The sequence below is a fragment of the Onychostruthus taczanowskii genome, unplaced genomic scaffold (genome assembly GCF_017590055.1).
Source record: "Onychostruthus taczanowskii isolate IOZ18803 unplaced genomic scaffold, ASM1759005v1 scaffold54, whole genome shotgun sequence".
NCBI classification, from domain to species: Eukaryota; Metazoa; Chordata; class Aves; order Passeriformes; family Passeridae; genus Onychostruthus; species Onychostruthus taczanowskii.
In genome coordinates this window covers 3,661,316-3,678,234 of record NW_024503013.1, presented here as the reverse complement: position 1 = coordinate 3,678,234, position 16,919 = coordinate 3,661,316, and the positions used below count along the sequence as shown (strand labels likewise).

General features: G+C 34.2%; 1 protein-coding gene across 1 annotated transcript in view; it reads right to left on the bottom strand.

Moving 5' to 3' along the window:
• CNTN5 (contactin 5) overlaps positions 1-16,919 on the bottom strand; it is a 269,832-nt gene that overhangs the window by 109,771 nt on the left and 143,142 nt on the right. The window contains exons 8-11 of the mRNA XM_041417056.1: positions 15,697-15,878; positions 8,149-8,285; positions 6,478-6,607; positions 4,177-4,327 (exon numbers count right to left, since the gene is read on the bottom strand). Coding sequence (XP_041272990.1) covers positions 4,177-4,327; positions 6,478-6,607; positions 8,149-8,285; positions 15,697-15,878 — 600 coding nt within the window. The remainder of the gene's footprint in view (positions 1-4,176; positions 4,328-6,477; positions 6,608-8,148; positions 8,286-15,696; positions 15,879-16,919) is intronic.

Sequence of the window (16,919 nt, the reverse complement as noted above, 5' to 3'; positions counted from 1 at the left end):
ATTTTCATTCCTAGAGTGCTTTCAAATTATTTTATTGTAATTATAATTAATGGATATGTAATGAAAATAATGAGCTAGAGTAAAAATATAATATAAGTTTAATGAGAAGAATATTTTAGTTGTATGAGAAAGCACAAAAACAGATTAACAAGGACTTATAAGACTTTTCAACACTTTTGACTCTTCAGGTGCATCTGTTTAAACATCAACTGTAATCACCACTACAAGGCAATCTAGACAAGAAAAGAAAGTTTCTTTAAGAAAGTGAAGAAAAAGAGATTATAGCTAAGGGATTAATGGCTCACAAAAATTTATGCATTTATAAATCATTATAAAATATCTGATGCCTGAACATAGAAACTGAAAAAAAAAATTAAAAAATGGTTTTCCTGAATTTAATAGTTGACTTTGTTAGTAGAACTTATGATTTATATTGGTGCAACTGACACTGAATTCCAGTCCATTCTAGTGTACACTATAACATTTACTGTCTACAAAACATCTCTTTTTGGTTTTTTTTTTTGTTGTTTTTTTTTTTTTTTTTTTAGTTTGATATGTAAGTTAAAAAATTTTAAATTATGAAGAGGTTTCAGGATGGCTTTGTGGTGTGAATGGGCTGGGTCTTGGTCTTGTTTAGAAGCTGACGCTAAAGTAGTAAAGGATGGTTTGATTACACTTTAGGAAGTATCTGATTGAAATATTTCAGACACTTCACAAAAATATATTTTGGTCACTAAACTCTTGCCTAAGGATCTAATTCCTCCTATTTAGTTTTTAAAGCAAATTTCCAACTAAACTGTTTACTAAAAATCAAAGCAAGAACTTTTTTTCCAGACTTTGATTCCAATATCCCTTTCCTATAAAACTAAAACTACTAATGAACAAAAAGATTTCAAAGTTCTTTACAAATTTTTATGGATGAAAATATTGTTCAAGTCAATAACTAGAGCATACATTATCATAGCCTGCCATAATTGAGACACAATCATCTACCAGCCTATGAGACAACAGAGTACAGAGACAAGTTGTTAGAAAAGATTATTGTGAGATAATTAATGAAAATATGCAGTTTAAATATGTTCTATAGCTACATCACTGACATTGGTGTTGTGCTCAGCTGCATTTTAATTCCAAAATAGAAGTGCAACAATTCCCTTCCTTTAACTGTTAGGTGAAATTGCAGATGAAATTATCTTTGGTTGGACATGTTAATGACCCACTGAGATAACAATATATGAAAGAGACTTAATTCCATTCAAATGCTGATCATCAAATGTCTTGTATCAGTAAGCTTCTCACACTATGGCTTGATCTTTGGAAGTTCTAGTCTTCTGCATAAAAGATCTCCAACACCATATATTTTATTTAACTTCTTCTGCATCAGTCCTAGATCTATCTCTGGTTAATAGAATGAATTGTAAACACTTCAGAAACTTTATCAAAAATAGCTATCTTTTTATAGGAGTAATTTAATCAGATTTAATATATTTTGAGATTGTAAAACTTGGAGCCGTAGTTTTTATCAGCAAATAACTGACATATAATAACTGACATAACTGAATATCCTAATTTTTTAGGACCTCACAGACTTGCCACTAATTTGGAACTCAATTGAAAAACCCTGTTAAAATATGCACACGCTTTCCAAGAGGAATCAAATTACCTGGTTGCTCAAAATGATTTCTGGGGATCAAGCCTATCATAGCTATACTATGAATTTGAAGGCCTTGAACTGGATAATTTGTTCAAAGGTAAAAGAGACCAAGAAATGAAGCTAATGAAGGCTTTCCACAGTTATGTTCCCAAGTGCATGGCTTTCCAATGAATCTGAAACATTTGAGGTTTTCAGCCTGCATTAAATCCAGGAGCTTAAGTTAAGGTCTTACTGCAGTGAGGACTGTATCCAGCCACAAGTCCCACAGGATCAACCAGTCTTCTCTCCAGTTACCTATGGAAACGTTGCTAAAGGTATTTCTGTCAGCCAGCTTTTGTTGTATAAAAAACACCTAAGGGGCAACAGAGTTTGGAAGACACGGAATAGATAATAGCAGACCCACTGTTCAAATGAAATTTTTTCTTTGCTGTGGAGGGGAAGGTCTCTCTTTTATTGATGCTGCTAAAAGGATCAGATTCCTTTTCTGGGATCACAGACTTCACAAAACTTAAACATAATGTACACTTGATACCCACAATTTAGAAGAAAAAAAAAACTGTGATAGAAAAGAAGAAAATATATTATGCTGTTCTATTCTTGTCCTTCCTTATTTACTTAACCAGAATGTTGCTATTTTTTTGCTATATTTAAAATTAATTGTTATTTTTTTAATTTCTAAGGGCTTAACAGTTCATGCAAACTCATCAGATGACAGTTCCTACTTTTTTTTTTTTTTTTTTTTTGGGATTTTTATCAACAGACCATGAAGAAAGCCCATTTTTAAAGTATACTGATATGTTTACAATGTTAGCTTATTCCTTTTTAAAATGTTTGACAGAGTTCCTTCCTTCTCAGATTGCCCAAAGCATGGAAACACACATATTACCTTCACTGACTTACACTTCCTTTCACAAATCACAGTAGGCTTCCTCACTTTATCTTAAAGAGACTCTATTATTTTTGTTTAAAGTATACTGTACAGAGACAGAACCAATTCCCTTGAAAATGATATTCCTCTCATGCCCACCCCTCTATAAACAGTAGATGCAGGAAAACTAATCCTTGAACAGTTGACTAAAAAATTAAGTTGAATGTAACCCTCTTCTTTATATCTGAAAACTTTTAACTTTCCATGTTTCATCATTTCCTGTTCCAGCCTCTTGTCAAAACAAGCAAGTATCAAAAGCTACAAATACCAAAAAATGAAATTTCAGATCTATTTTCATAAGACAGATCTTATGAAACTTCAGAGTTGGGCTATGTTTGGACATACATAAAGTAATTACTAAAATGCTTTACTGGTCTTAGATTAAAATGTGATTTATGTGTGGTGATCAGAGAAACCATTGTGAGTTTTGTGGAGATGGGAGGAAAAGGTCACATAGTGAAAAGTATCAACTGTGTAGGTAGAGCATAGAGACATCAGTGTCACAATATTTTATATTTTCAGCCTCTTTGTAATAGGAATCTGTCATATTGTCAATACAAACTATGCAACTCACTCCTGTTAGTAAAATGTTGTATATAATGCTGTTTTGCTCTCTCCCCCTAAATAAAAAAAATTCTATGTTGTACAAGAAGTTAGCCATTTTTCCTTCTCAGAACAAAATAAATATCATGAGATGAAAATACATCACACTTGAATAAAATAGTTAAATAGTTTCGGCAGCTAATGAGGACAGATGGTCTCTACTGCTTCTCTCAGTGTTGTAAAAATTCAACAAAAGGGGGGGGGGGGGGCTGGGGGGGGGGGGGGGGGGCTTGATTTTATCTTTTTGATTACTACACAAGTCATTTTAAATGACTTCATTCACTTACCACATTACCAGAAAGAGGAAAAGATTGCTCTTTGTACTTAAAGACCATGTGCAGAGTAGCAAAACTATTCTAGTGTACAGATAAGCAATCTTGTAAAGTGCAATTACATCTGGCATTTAACCTGCAGTGCTTAAACTACTTTTACTATAGAAAGCTGGACAGAACTTATTTAATCAAGCATAATCTGTTAAACAGATGTGCCGCTGAGTACAGAAATTACCAGTATAATTAAATCCTATAATGGAATTATATTTTCTTTCTCTGAATCATTTTAAAACTATTCTTACATAGACTTCCATTGTGATCAAGATGTAAATCTGCCTTATTAAAATTATTTCAAATGATTAAGCATATTTTATGTCTTCCTGAATATTTCAGCCTTTATGCTTTTGATACTTTCATACACTAAATTTGTAGTACCTCTACAGAATAATTGAAAGGTTTTTGAAATTAATAACAGAAAATAGAGACAAAACCCCACAAACAACACCTTTTCATTTCTCTGAATCTCTGAACAATGTTAAGATTTTCCATTTCAGTATTGTGGAAACTATAAAGTCACTACTGTCAAATCAGCTTGACAAAATAATTATGCCATACTCAGGCTAACGTTCAGCATGTTCTTGTCACTTGCTGCATTTTCATATCATATCACAGAATCCAACATGCAAACACAGTTTTAGTTTACCGAACAGACTTCTGACCTCTTATTCTCCCTCAGCACTTTGTCGCCTTTCTTCCACGTGATAGTTGGCTTTGGAGAGGCTTCTGGCTTGCACTCAATGACAACTTCTTGGCCTTTGGTGACAATTATTGTTTTCCTCATTTGATTGAGTGGGAAAGTGGGAGCTGAAGCTGTTAAAAAGAAGTATGTTAACTCTACAGAGAACAACCAGAGCCTTCTGTTTCATTGTGTTCCAATAGAAGATTAGAAAAATATATTTGGGTTTGGGAATAGAATCTCAATTTCTCTCTTTGAAATTATTGTGTCAAAGTTGAAATTTTACGAAACATTTGAAATCAGTCTTCAGGATTACATAGTAGGTTTATAACTTAATCCAGCTACAGATTAATGAGAAATCTTTCACATCAGCAGTTTAGAGTAAAACTACTAGTGAAATCAAACTTTAGAAATTAAATAATGCAAATTTTTTAGCTACACTTCTCCCTTTTTTAAATTTTTTTTAATCAAGAACTTGTTAGAGGTAAATAGTTCAAAATGAAGCAAAGTTTTAATTCCACAACAATCTGAAATGCACACTCTGGAGTTAATGCTTATAAAAAGTATTACTGTTACAGAAATTTTATTGCTTTCACTTTTTATATTTGTCTGAATACTGAGAATTTCAATATGAGAACTTCTTAACCGAAGATACTTAACCATGTCTTGTCCTTAGTATTTCACTTTTTAAGAAGTCCTATTGTTTACAAACAAAAGCTAAGCTAATAAATACATTAAAAATTATATTAATTACTGTAATTTCACACCAAAAAAGGACATTAGTTCTCAAGAGTTTGATTGTGTTTTTCTTGAACCACTTTTGTAAAGTCAAAGGCCCCTATCTCAGCTGCACCTCACTTCAGGTACACCTCAGCTACACTGGGACATTGTACTTCATTGCCTCAAATATGTAGGACTTTCCTAACATTATTTTGATTATCCTCATATGAGAGATATTTATATGGACAATTTATTCTGTTCTTTTCCCTTTGGTAAGGCAGCAAATTAAACACAACTGCTTCTTTAATACAATATTATGGTTAAAATTTAACATGGGTATAATCATACAAGTGAGAAGATGAAAAGCCAGTTTTACTGCAGCAATATACAGGGTCTGTTTCTGATATTAAAGAACATCAAAGAAAGTCTGTAAGTACCTGACATCCTAGGTATACCTATTTTATAACACATACAAAAAATAGAGCCAAAGAATGCTGTAGCTAATAGGTTTGCTGACTGAATCACAAATGACCAGAAAAAAGTGATGAAAAGAAAACAATCACTGGCCTTGGCGTTTAACTTTATGGCTATAAAGAAATTATTTTATAACTTATCAATTAAATTCTAATGTTGGCCAACTAGGAAATAGCTGAAAAGTACTAGAAAATTTATTTACCAAATGAGCCAAATGTTAGCTGAAACACAGTATATTTCTGCAATTATAGCTTTGTTACTCACTTGACTGGGAATTTAAAGGAATGATTCTCATGTGCAGGTCTAATCTCTGATATGGCCATTACATGACTTTGGTGGGCAACTTTCTTCTTGCTATATCATACCCTAATAAAGATGATCTTACAAGTCTGTTTCACTTAATCCTCTGGCAGGGCACTTATCACTATTGCTCCTTTGCACGTTGCTACAGTTTGCTTTAAGGAAAATTAGAGTGTTCAAAAATTCTTCAAGTTTTTCTTCATTAACTACCTGCTTCAGCTTTTGGATAATGGCATTTTTATTGTATATCCAGGTAACATTATGTAGTGCATTTGCTTTACTGTGGAGGATGTTCACCCAAGTATGTAATTTATATTATTCAATTAGTTTTGGTGATTTCATAAGAAGTTTTTTGAAACTAAGATCATGCAACTATAAATGACCTTTCAATTACCTGTGAATAAAGGCCAAATTAGAAATAATAAATTATTTTTAGCAGAGATTAAAATACATTTGTTTCCTCTAAATTTCATCTCCTACACATAGGTGTGAGGGGGTAAAAAATATTTTTAAATTTATTTGAGCCAGAATGGCCTTATATGAGAAATATTCACAAATGTTACTGAGTCAGTTATGTATGAATTACAATTTTTGGTTAACAGAAGGCCCAGTGCTCTCTGGGGTAGCAAAGGACTCACCCATACATAAGTAACAAGAATGACAAGAAACCACTTTTATCTGCTCTGTTGTTTGGACTGGCAGAAGCTGTTTCTTGTCACAACAGTTTTAAGAAAAGAATGAATTCTCAAAAGGGGAGAAAGGAACAGCTTATTCTTTTCTTAATACTCACCTAAAATCTTCAGCTCAGCACTGGCATAAATTGTACTATACTTATTTTCTGCTAAGCACTGATACATTCCAGCATCTGAGACATTCACACTATGGATCATCAGAACACCATTAATCATCTCAATCCTGCTCTGTAATAGAATTTAAAAAAAAATTATTCTATAAAAGCAAAACGGCACTGGAAAATTGCTGTGTTGTTAGCTTAAGGTGAAGCGAATAAAAGGACCTAAAATAAAATTGAGCAACAAGTTTCCTCGTGCTTATCTTTATCTTGTTATACAAGAAAGTATAAGAACAAAAAGTAAAAAAATATTAGACAGTAAAAAAATATTTGACAGTAAATATTTTCAGATAAGGTCACTGTATTCAAAGCTTCCTTTTTTCTGTTTTTTTTTTGTTTGTTTTCTGTTATGCTTACATAATTTTTAAAAAGCAGCTCATCCTGGGAACTTTAAGGAGGCAAGAAATAATTTATGGATGTAATATATCTGATGTTCTTCAAATATATAGCAAATTTTTGGTCTCAGTCATGGTGCCGCTTTCATAAAAGGAGATATATGAAAAATTGCTCGCATAAATAAGAATTAAAGGGTCCAATTGCTTTAATCCTTAGTACAAATTTTTAATTTGAAAGACCTGCTAGGAGAAAATAATTACCACAACTGGAAGAGAAGGGACATCAATAAGTGTTTATGGAAGGAAGTATTTAATGAGGCTATAATATGAATAATTTGAACTACTAAAAAACAACTCTAAGTTTCATTATAACAGTTGTTGCAAGTTAAAATTGATAATGCATAAATTGTTTGGGAATGCAGAAGAAATTGTGCTAAAAATTCACTTTGTTGTAAGCTCTCACCCAGCTCAAAGAAAAATTCAATTTGAAATTTCAGAGCCTGGAGAAACTAATGGTTTGGAAAATCAGAGAACCAAAAAATAGAGATATTTAAATTGCTTCAATTTCAGCACTAATAGCTCCATCTAAAAAGGCAGAAATGAATAGAGTAACCTTATTTTCAATGCCTCACAGCTTCAAAAGTAAACTGTTTTAATGTTTCCTTTCTGGTTGTTTGCATAATTGGTTGATGTTCCCAGATAGATAGAAGGGACATTTGCTGGAAAGGAAGACATTACATATTTTATATTCATAAATCCATTCTGTGAGTTCATTTGCAAATATAGACATTTTCTCCCAGAATCAAACAGCTAGTTTTATTTTAATCTGGAAAAATAGATTAAGTAAATTTACAAAACTTTTCATTACTACAAATAATTTGAGATTATAAAATTAAACGTATTAGGCAAAACCCCCACATGATGTAGGATGATTCTTTGATGATGCAGTGAGAGAAACAGAAAAAAGACAGACCATGCCATCAGTGGTCTTTTAAAAGAAAAAAGAATTTTGTTTATGTCTAATTCTAAAATATATCAGGTGATTGTAGTGAAACCCTTCCCATTCTAGGAGTCTTACATGAACCATTTTAATGGTCTTCATGATAAGTTCTGCTACTTGCAGAGAAGAGATTGAGTTGAAAATGTAATGGTCATCCTACTTTTTGCGTTAACCAAACTGTAATTTCTGAAGAACTTTTCAGTATTTTCTTTAACTGACTTTATCTGAATGAAAGGAGAAACATCCAACATAGAGGTGACTCCTTGTCTAGTGTACCTGTGGCCAGAGAGGAGCTCCATTTTTCAGCCAGCGATAAGTGGGCCTTGGCTTTCCAGTGGCTTTGCATTCCCATCGGAGCTGATCTCCACTGTCGAGTTGGGTATCATTGAGCTTCTCCACCCAGTGTGGGTAGGCTGCAAGGAAAAATTGCCATGTTAGACTCAAAGATTATAAAGTGGTAAGTGTCTAGCTGATGTGCAAAAACACATAAATAAATTAAAAAGCTTGAATTAATGATCTTAAAAAGACTTATTTTACTCTCAGAAAAAAAACACACTAAAAAAAAAAAAGGGCCCAAATCAAAAGAGAGATAGTAATAAAATTAACAAACTCCAAACTTTAAAGGAAGTGCTGTAATGGTACCAGGTAGTGAACAGTAACATGACCAAGAATAGAAACCTGCCTGATTTAATAAAGTCCAATGGATTAAATTGTAGCACTATATGTTATTGGGTTCATTATTCCTGAATTTAAGACAAAAGTTTGGTAGTCACAATACAACATTTAATGATTCACTAGACCTAAGATATTTGAATTGTGGTAACCAGTTTAATTGCCATAGGCTGTGTTTCATGTAGTTTTCTCAGTTTACAAGGAAATCACTATTTATTTAGATAGGAGTGATTGGGAATTTGGTAAGGTATTTGCATATATCTTTGTCATAGTGTCCTAAGTTTAAGTCATATTTTAAGGGAGAAAATGCTTTAAACATATTTAAGCATAAAACCCATGAGATTTCCATCATGCACCAGGAGCATAAATTACACAGCAAATCAATCTTTAAACAGTTGTTTTTTAAAGTTGATAGCTGTATATGTGATCACTAGTAGCAAACTTTCATGAAATAATCCATAAAAAAACAAGGAATATGTTTTTCAGAGAAGTAGAACTTTAATGTGGCAGTCAATCAGATAGCTGTTTGTAGGATCTTATATTTTAGAAAACATTATGTGACTCAATGAGAAACCGATCATTGATATGCAGAAATAAAAATGCATGCTTAAAAGCCAGCTTTTGGGTTTCATACTGTAGCCATATCACATTGTATAATACAGAGGGTAATAGATGACAACAACTTAAGGATATCAAATGCTGGTTTGGGATTTTGTTTTTTTGTTTGGTTCGTTTTTTTGGTTTTTTTTGGTTTTTTTTGTTGGTTTTTTTTTTTTTTTTTTTTTTTTTTTTTTTTTTTTTTTTGTTTTTTTTTTTTTTTTTTTTTTTTTGTTGTTGTTGTTGTTGTTGTTTTTCCAGATAATAAAGAATAAGTAGTTAAAAGGCATTGCTAAAGGGATGCAAAATTCTGCACGGTGTGAATAGAAGTCACAACATTTCTGTGGAGACCCTGTGGTGGCATTCCCTGGTCTAGGGAGACACAAGAAACTTCCCTCAAAAAGCTGTTAGACCCCATTGGCTCCTTCCCCTGTGCCTGTCTATTCCTATGTCCCTGAGCCAAACCTTCCCCATTCCCTGATTGGCCTTCATCTTCATACTGACCTGAGACCAGGGTCAGCCCCCTGACCCTGAGAGAAAGCCAGACCCTCTGTGTGTGGGTGCTGGGACTTGAACATCCCACCGAGTGGCTGACTAAAACATCTGTGGATATTATGCAAAGGCCCTTTTTGCTTCCTTTCCCTGAACTATGCTAGCAGCAATTCAGGCTGCTGCACATGTCTGTCATAACAAAGTCTCTGCTTCAAATGACAGATAATTGATAATGTTCTTAAGCATGTGGAATTGAGTTTAAAAATAAATCTTTGAATCTAGCTGGCATTTGACTGGTCATCAATCAAAGACATGAGAAGATATGAAAAGGCATGACAGGTGACTAACTGCTTCTAGCTTACATCCTGTGCATGGACGATAAAGAAAGTGAACGAGGTGTCTATCATTCCTAAACAGGGAATAATCTCCTTCAGAGTCCCAGACCAGACATTTGTCAGAAGCTGGAAACATTAGAAGTAGTATCATTCACTTCCTTTTTGGCAGAGGAAAACAGAGAGATTTAACTCCCAAACCCAAGACAAAAAACTCCTTCCTTATTCTTATTACAGTCAAGACAATGCATGAAATCCTATACATGTGCTCTGCTGTGCTGAATTTCTTCTTTCTGAAGTTACGATAAAGGGTCCCACAAAAGTCTGCAGAAAGAAACAGGTTTTGGGAGTCCCTGTTTATTTGTTCTCTGTTGTCCTAAAAATATAATTTAATTGCATTGTATAGTTGTTCTCATTTTGAGTGCTTCAATATTCAAAGGAAGCATGCTGAGAATAATTAGTTTGCTTTGAAACTAACTATATTAATATGATTCTGGAAGATGAGACAGTTAAATGAGTAGCAAAAAAGTGATAAAAGACAGCCAGTGGTACCATAAAGTCATGCAGTTTCAAAGGGGAGCTAAGCTGTTCCTATTTATATTTACTTATTTTCATTATTTTGCTTTTCTGTAAATTTTACTATGACCCAAAACATATATAGTCTCACATTTCTATGTTGAATTTGAGCTCATCATGAACCAGAGTGTCCAGAAAAGGGTATGCACATTTTTACACTGAAACAAAGCTGCCCCAAGCCTGGCTGCAGACTTGTCCTCTTCAGAACTGCTGTTCCCTACCCTTTGTGGCTGTCTGGCTAAAAAAAATTGTGCCACTGGTTTTCTTCTGAACCTACAAACTTGCAAATCACAGTGGTATGACCGATTGGTCAGAACAACCTTTTTCCATTAGTTGAGGTATTTCTGCTCTAAATTTTCTCCTCATAGACTAAGTGGCCTTTGGAGTCACATTTTTCAAGCTGTTGAACTTGCCATCAGTGAAGGCAAGATTCCCACTCCTTTGAGAATAAAGTAGCAAAGTAATAGGTTGTTGTAGCTGGAATAGAGCTAAAAGCATGATTGAGAGAAATACTGTTCATCACTTTTTGGCTTCTATTTCTCTCTCCATGTACTCCTTACTTCATCACAGAGAATTCCCTCTCTGCTTGTTAGCAAGGGTCACTCCCCATAAAATCTTAACCCTTCTTCTAAAATCCTATCAGTACTTTTAAAGTTGAAGCATTTAAGTGAATGTACAACCTCTTACTCAATGTACCATTTTTGGGTCTTTTTTTAACACAAGTATCTTAACATATCCCTGATATATGTGTAAGTAAAAAAAAAAAAAAAACAAAACCAAACTTCATTCCATAATCACACTTTATTTTAATTAGAAAATTTAGCCAGATTTCAAAAGTAACAAGTCTTGGTTTTTTTTTTTTTTTTTTTTTTTTTTTTTTTTTTCTTTTAAATGAAACACTCTTTCTTCTTGGGAAAAAAACAGGTGTCTGACTGTTTTTTTAATCTGCCCAGTGAAGAGTTTTGGGTTGACTGTGAGAAGAGAAGGATGCATTTTATTGTTCAGTAATCTTTAAGGTTGTTGTGCCAGAGCTCTATACAGTGTTTCTGAGATTTTTAAATCAGCATCCAATCCATGATTTATTTTATGCTGCATTTCTTCACCTGTTTATTCAAGGATATCAGAATGTTTTGCAAACAAAGATGGGCAATAAATCTGCAAGCTTACAGGCCAATTTTTAAATCCTCTATGCAAAATGAAATTAAGGTGCAAAAATTTAGATTATTTCTCAAAATTTTAAACATTTTTTGTCTGAGACAAAATAAGCACAGAATTTTACATGGACAAATGATTTAAAATAATGTCCTGAAATGTGAATAAATACAGAGTTTGGGCTGAAAAAAATTATTTTCCTGTAAATGAGATTAATTGGGAAGAGTAAAGTAGGAGAAGCATATTCAGAAAGTTAAGTGAGAAAATCAAGTTAGAAAATTTAAAACTAATTTACTTTTTTTACTACAAAATCTCTTCTCTTGCCAGTTTTACTGTCTGGAACTAACCTGTAGTGGCAGGAGTGGATTTTTTCCCGTTCAGTTTTTATAAGGAAGTAATTAAAATAGATTTTAAAATCAGTATGGTCAGTTACACTGCATTACAGAATATTCCTGCTGTCAGATACTTGTTCCACACTTGTGTTATGGCAAGCCTTCCCTCCAGCTGCCAGGAAGGCACTGCTGTGTGCAGGATGAGGGGACTGATACAACCAAAAGAAAAACAGCCAAAAATGTGTTTTTATAATCACTTCACATCACCATCCCCTGCTGATCCTGGCAGTAGTGTGTAGGTAACAGAAAAAAACCCAGAAAGTTAAGAGAGAGAGGAGCAGGAATTGGTCACACCAGTGCTTACCATTGGGAAAATGCTGTTAGCAAGAATTTGAGGAGAAACAAAAAGGCTAATGGCAAATTATCTACTCATGTTTCAGTTTTTGTGCTCTCTTCTATTAATCAATTTGAGCTTGAATAAAATTTCGCAGAAAATTACAGGATGAGCAGATCGCTTGGGGGAAAAATCACACCTCTCAAAATAGGTTGCAATGCATAAGAGGATTCCTGGCATTGTAAAAATTATGTTATTAATGCCTACAGCTGAATTTCCACTAAGTGCTGAGACTACAATAATGTGAACTTGTCAGCATCCGAAATGCTGCTTTCTGAACAACATCCAAATTGTCAGCTGCATCAGGCAGTCATGGTGTATCTGGATTGCAGCAGCAGGTAAGAAGCGAAAAATCACTCGTTTGTGATTAAATGTGACTAGACAGGCAGACTGGGTGTCCTGGGCTTTCTCCAAAATGCTCTGTGGTGACCCAGATCAGATGCAAATGACAGGATGAAGAAGATTCAAACAGACAGCGAGTTCCTACAGAGATATGCAAATTGCGAGACCGCAGTATGACACAGCTGGTCCTACAGACTGCTCAGAAATTTTACAAGAAACCCCTGGTAAGGAAATGACGGCCTACATCTGAATTTCTGAGCCAAAGTAATCATTGCCACCTGGAGGAATAAGATGTCAGTGAAAAGACAGTGAGCTCACAGGTAAATAATTCATGTTGACTGTTGTTATGAACAAAAGGTACAGCAGAAAAGGCCGTTTCAGATAATGCCCCCAAATCCTGCAACATCAGTTGTCAGCAGAGGAAGCTGAGAGTTTTGTGAAGTAACATTTGGCTCAATTTTGTGTAGAAGCCTTCCCACACAAACCCTCTTACACCTCTGGAAAGAGTAGCCAAGGTTTGTAGGCCAGTGAGACACCGATATTCTCTCCATGAGCACTGAAGGCTGAGCATGGCTCCATGGGGAGTATTTTATCTTGAGGCCAAGGAAAGGCAGCCGTGGGGGGCTGGTAAAGTCTGTGTTTCTTTCCTGCTGTATTGGAGATCACTGCTGGTATTGTCCATCTCAAAGCTCTCTGTAACCTCTTCTGACCATGCTGCCTGCTAATGCAGAGAGGTGAAACTTAATGTACTAGTCTCACATATCTGTTAATATAGGAATGAGACAATATGAGGAGAACTCTCTTCCTAAATTGTTAAAGAAGTTGTACTGAATTATTGCAAAAAACCTAATGAGCTAAATTTTTGCTTTATCTCTTAAAGGCAGAGACTCTAAAATATAATTTAGACAATGGTGAAGAATGAAAAATTCATGTCTAAAAAAAATTTCTATCTAAACAGAATATGACAAAACTAACATTGTAAATGTATTCCATGGATTTGAGTATCAGCTTTATTTCTGCTCAGAGCAAAAGGCTAATGAGAGATGAAGAGTTGTGTAGAGCACTATATCATGCTTGCTGTCATTTTATGCCACAGACCTGCATGGTGCTCTTTAAGAAATAATTTCATTTTATAGCCTCTTAGCATCTCTCTTGAGGAACACGTTTTATATTCTTTAACTCTGAAAGAGGGAAGCAGTGATAATTACAACACTTTTATACACTGCGTTGGCATCTAGTAGTTTCACAGCTCTAAAAAAACAGGTAGGAAGTGTATGAACTGGGATACATCTTATAACTCAAATTAAATTTTCTGAATTTCTTATATTTTAACAAACATTGTAGAAAAAGGCCAGCTACTAAATTCTCCTGGCCCTCAGGTGCCTGGCAGGAGCTGCTGTACTTTCATGGAAGTAATTTGTAGCAAGAATTTGAGAAATATCAGTGAAGTGTTGTCATAGCAGGAAGCATAGAGTAGGTGTTGGGGTTTTTTTTGACTGCTGTTTACAGCATAAGTCTTATAAAACCCTTGCTGCAAGTGCAAGACGGAAAAATCTGAAATTAAATGCACAGACTGTTATCTTAGCTATCACATAATTTTTCCAGCATATATAAATATTTGAAGAAAAAAGCCTGCCCTGGTCTCTAGGTGGATGAGAATCAAAAGCAAGGAAGGAAGCATGATTCAGAGAGACGCTGATACTCACTAAAATCAACTGAGTTAAGATAAAGATGTTGGAAAGCCAGAGGAGACAGAAAAATTTATTAGGGACCTGAAAATATTGACATATGTGGAAAATAAACTAAATATACTATCCTGGTCTATAGTTATTTGATGAAAGTGTGTAACAAAGACAGAGAACTCTTTATAGTTACTAATGAGGAGAAGGCATTAGGAGCCATGGGCTGAAATTAGGAAAAGAAAAAGAAAATTGATTAAGAGGAGGAACTTCTTCTTAGACATATCCATTAACATGAGGATCTATCTGAACTGCAGCATTTGGAATTCTACTGGCTGGGATCTTTGAAGACGGAAAACAATTCCGTTTGAAAGATCTGTTGCATAATCTCCCACAGCAGACCCTTTCTGCTAAGTATTTAAGGCACTAGGGCTCATGGAATGATAGAAAGTAGTGAGGCTTAAATTCATTAAAAGTAATGGGACTCAAACTTACATGTCATGTATGCTAAACTTTGACTTGTAAGTATTCAGGGTATGAATTACATAGGCTTTTGTTTCTGGACCCTAGAATGCAGCAACAGTATAATATAGAATTTATGGAGTTTGTTAAATATTTATATTTTCAGGGTTCCTTTTTTATTTTCAATCTGATGTATGACTTAATCTTTTATGGCCACTCGAAAAGTTTTTTTTTTAGTCTTAGAAAAAGCTGAACACTGTGAAAATCAGAGCTTTTGGAAATTGTGCATGCCTAGATTGAGAATTTTCTGGAAGAAACAAGTTATTCTTAAGCTCTTATTCCAGTACAATGAACTTGACAAAGCTCAGCACCCAAGCGTGGCACAGGTAAAATGTCAATAAAAGCATGTTGATAATCCTAAAATATTTTCAGCATTGTTTTCTGACAGATACCTAATGTTTAGGTTGCTTCTCATTGTTATAGCCTAACAAAATGAAACAGACTTTTAAAATTATAGCTATAGTCCTTAATTTAAAAAAAAAGCAAACAAATCCCATATGAAATTATTTAAGTCAATTCTTCAAAGAAGTCATCATTATTTATGTTTCAGACCTAAATGCAATACTAAGGAATAATAATATATACCTTAATTCAGAACTATTGTTGGCATAAGGTGTATTCTCTATATGTCAAGGCATCTTGTTTCTGCTGAACCTTGGAATGCTTCATGTGTGGCCAAAGCCTCAGGTGTGGCCAAAGCATTTCAGGACAATACTGTGTGCAGTTACACTTACTGTATACTTGTAGCTGTCCTCTGAAGACATTTCTTCCACGAGAGTTTTCAGCCTTACATTCATACATTCCTGAGTCCTCTAGCTGCACATTAGGTATTTCAAGCACAGCTTGGGATTTTCTCAGGCGGGCTTTACTTGGATTATGACCATTAACTTTCCTCCAAGAGATTGTTGGAACAGGGCTGAAATATTTAGTAAAATTAATGTTAATATTCTTCCACTATTGAGAATATAGATTCTGTTATCTGGTAGTTTAAACACTTAATAATCTAAGTAGCAATAAAACATCATCACAATTAAGATTCATATAATGGTTGATATAGTTCATTTTCTATAGGGAATCCTTGATAAATGGATTGCTACATGGAATGTGTCTCTTTCATCCACAGGGGAGGCTGTTTTTACTGAGATCAAATAAATCACTTGAAATCACTCTCTTTAGAGTTTCTTTAGCACACTATGCTTTGCTCCTGAATGCTGGCACTCCACAGGTCAACAGAAATAACTTCAAAACTTGGATGAACTTAATAAATTCCAAAACATCCCAATTTTCCTGCAATGAAACTGCAGTTCAGGTCAATCAATGAAAATACCTGTCTAGGTGGGGAATTTCTTTCTGGGGTAAATTTAAGTGACCACAGGTATGGAGACATTTTTTCTTACAATATTCTTCAAATTGCAAAACTGGTTTTGTGACAAGACATATTAATGGCACTGCTGTTCCTGTCTTACAGCATTACACTCTTGCTTGTGGCAGCAGAAGGGTTTTTCACTGCAGCTTGCTGTTCCACAGAGGCCTGTAAGGACCCTGGGTCATTTACATTCATACTTGGGGAAAAATGCCTTAAATAGTGTTTGCAGCCATAAAATTTTCTTTTTTAGCTCAAAAACTCATCAGCCATTGTGCACCCAGTGGGGCTTATGGTACAGATGTACATTTTTCTAAATATGGCAGGTATTTAAGAGGGAAAAAAAAAGAAAAGGAATAGAACTGTCAGTAAAGAAATATTTGATTGTGAGCTTAAAACTGGAGTGCTTCAGGTACTCCACAAGAAGCTTGAAGGACACAATAACAGAAAATGGAACTTTTTGAAAAACATATTTTGTATTTATTTCAAGTTTAAGCTTAGATATAAACACAGGGCCTTGTGGCAGTTTAGATGAGGAAAAGCACTTTATAATAATTCAAATTTATTTAGTTTAAATTCAAAACTGCTATGAAT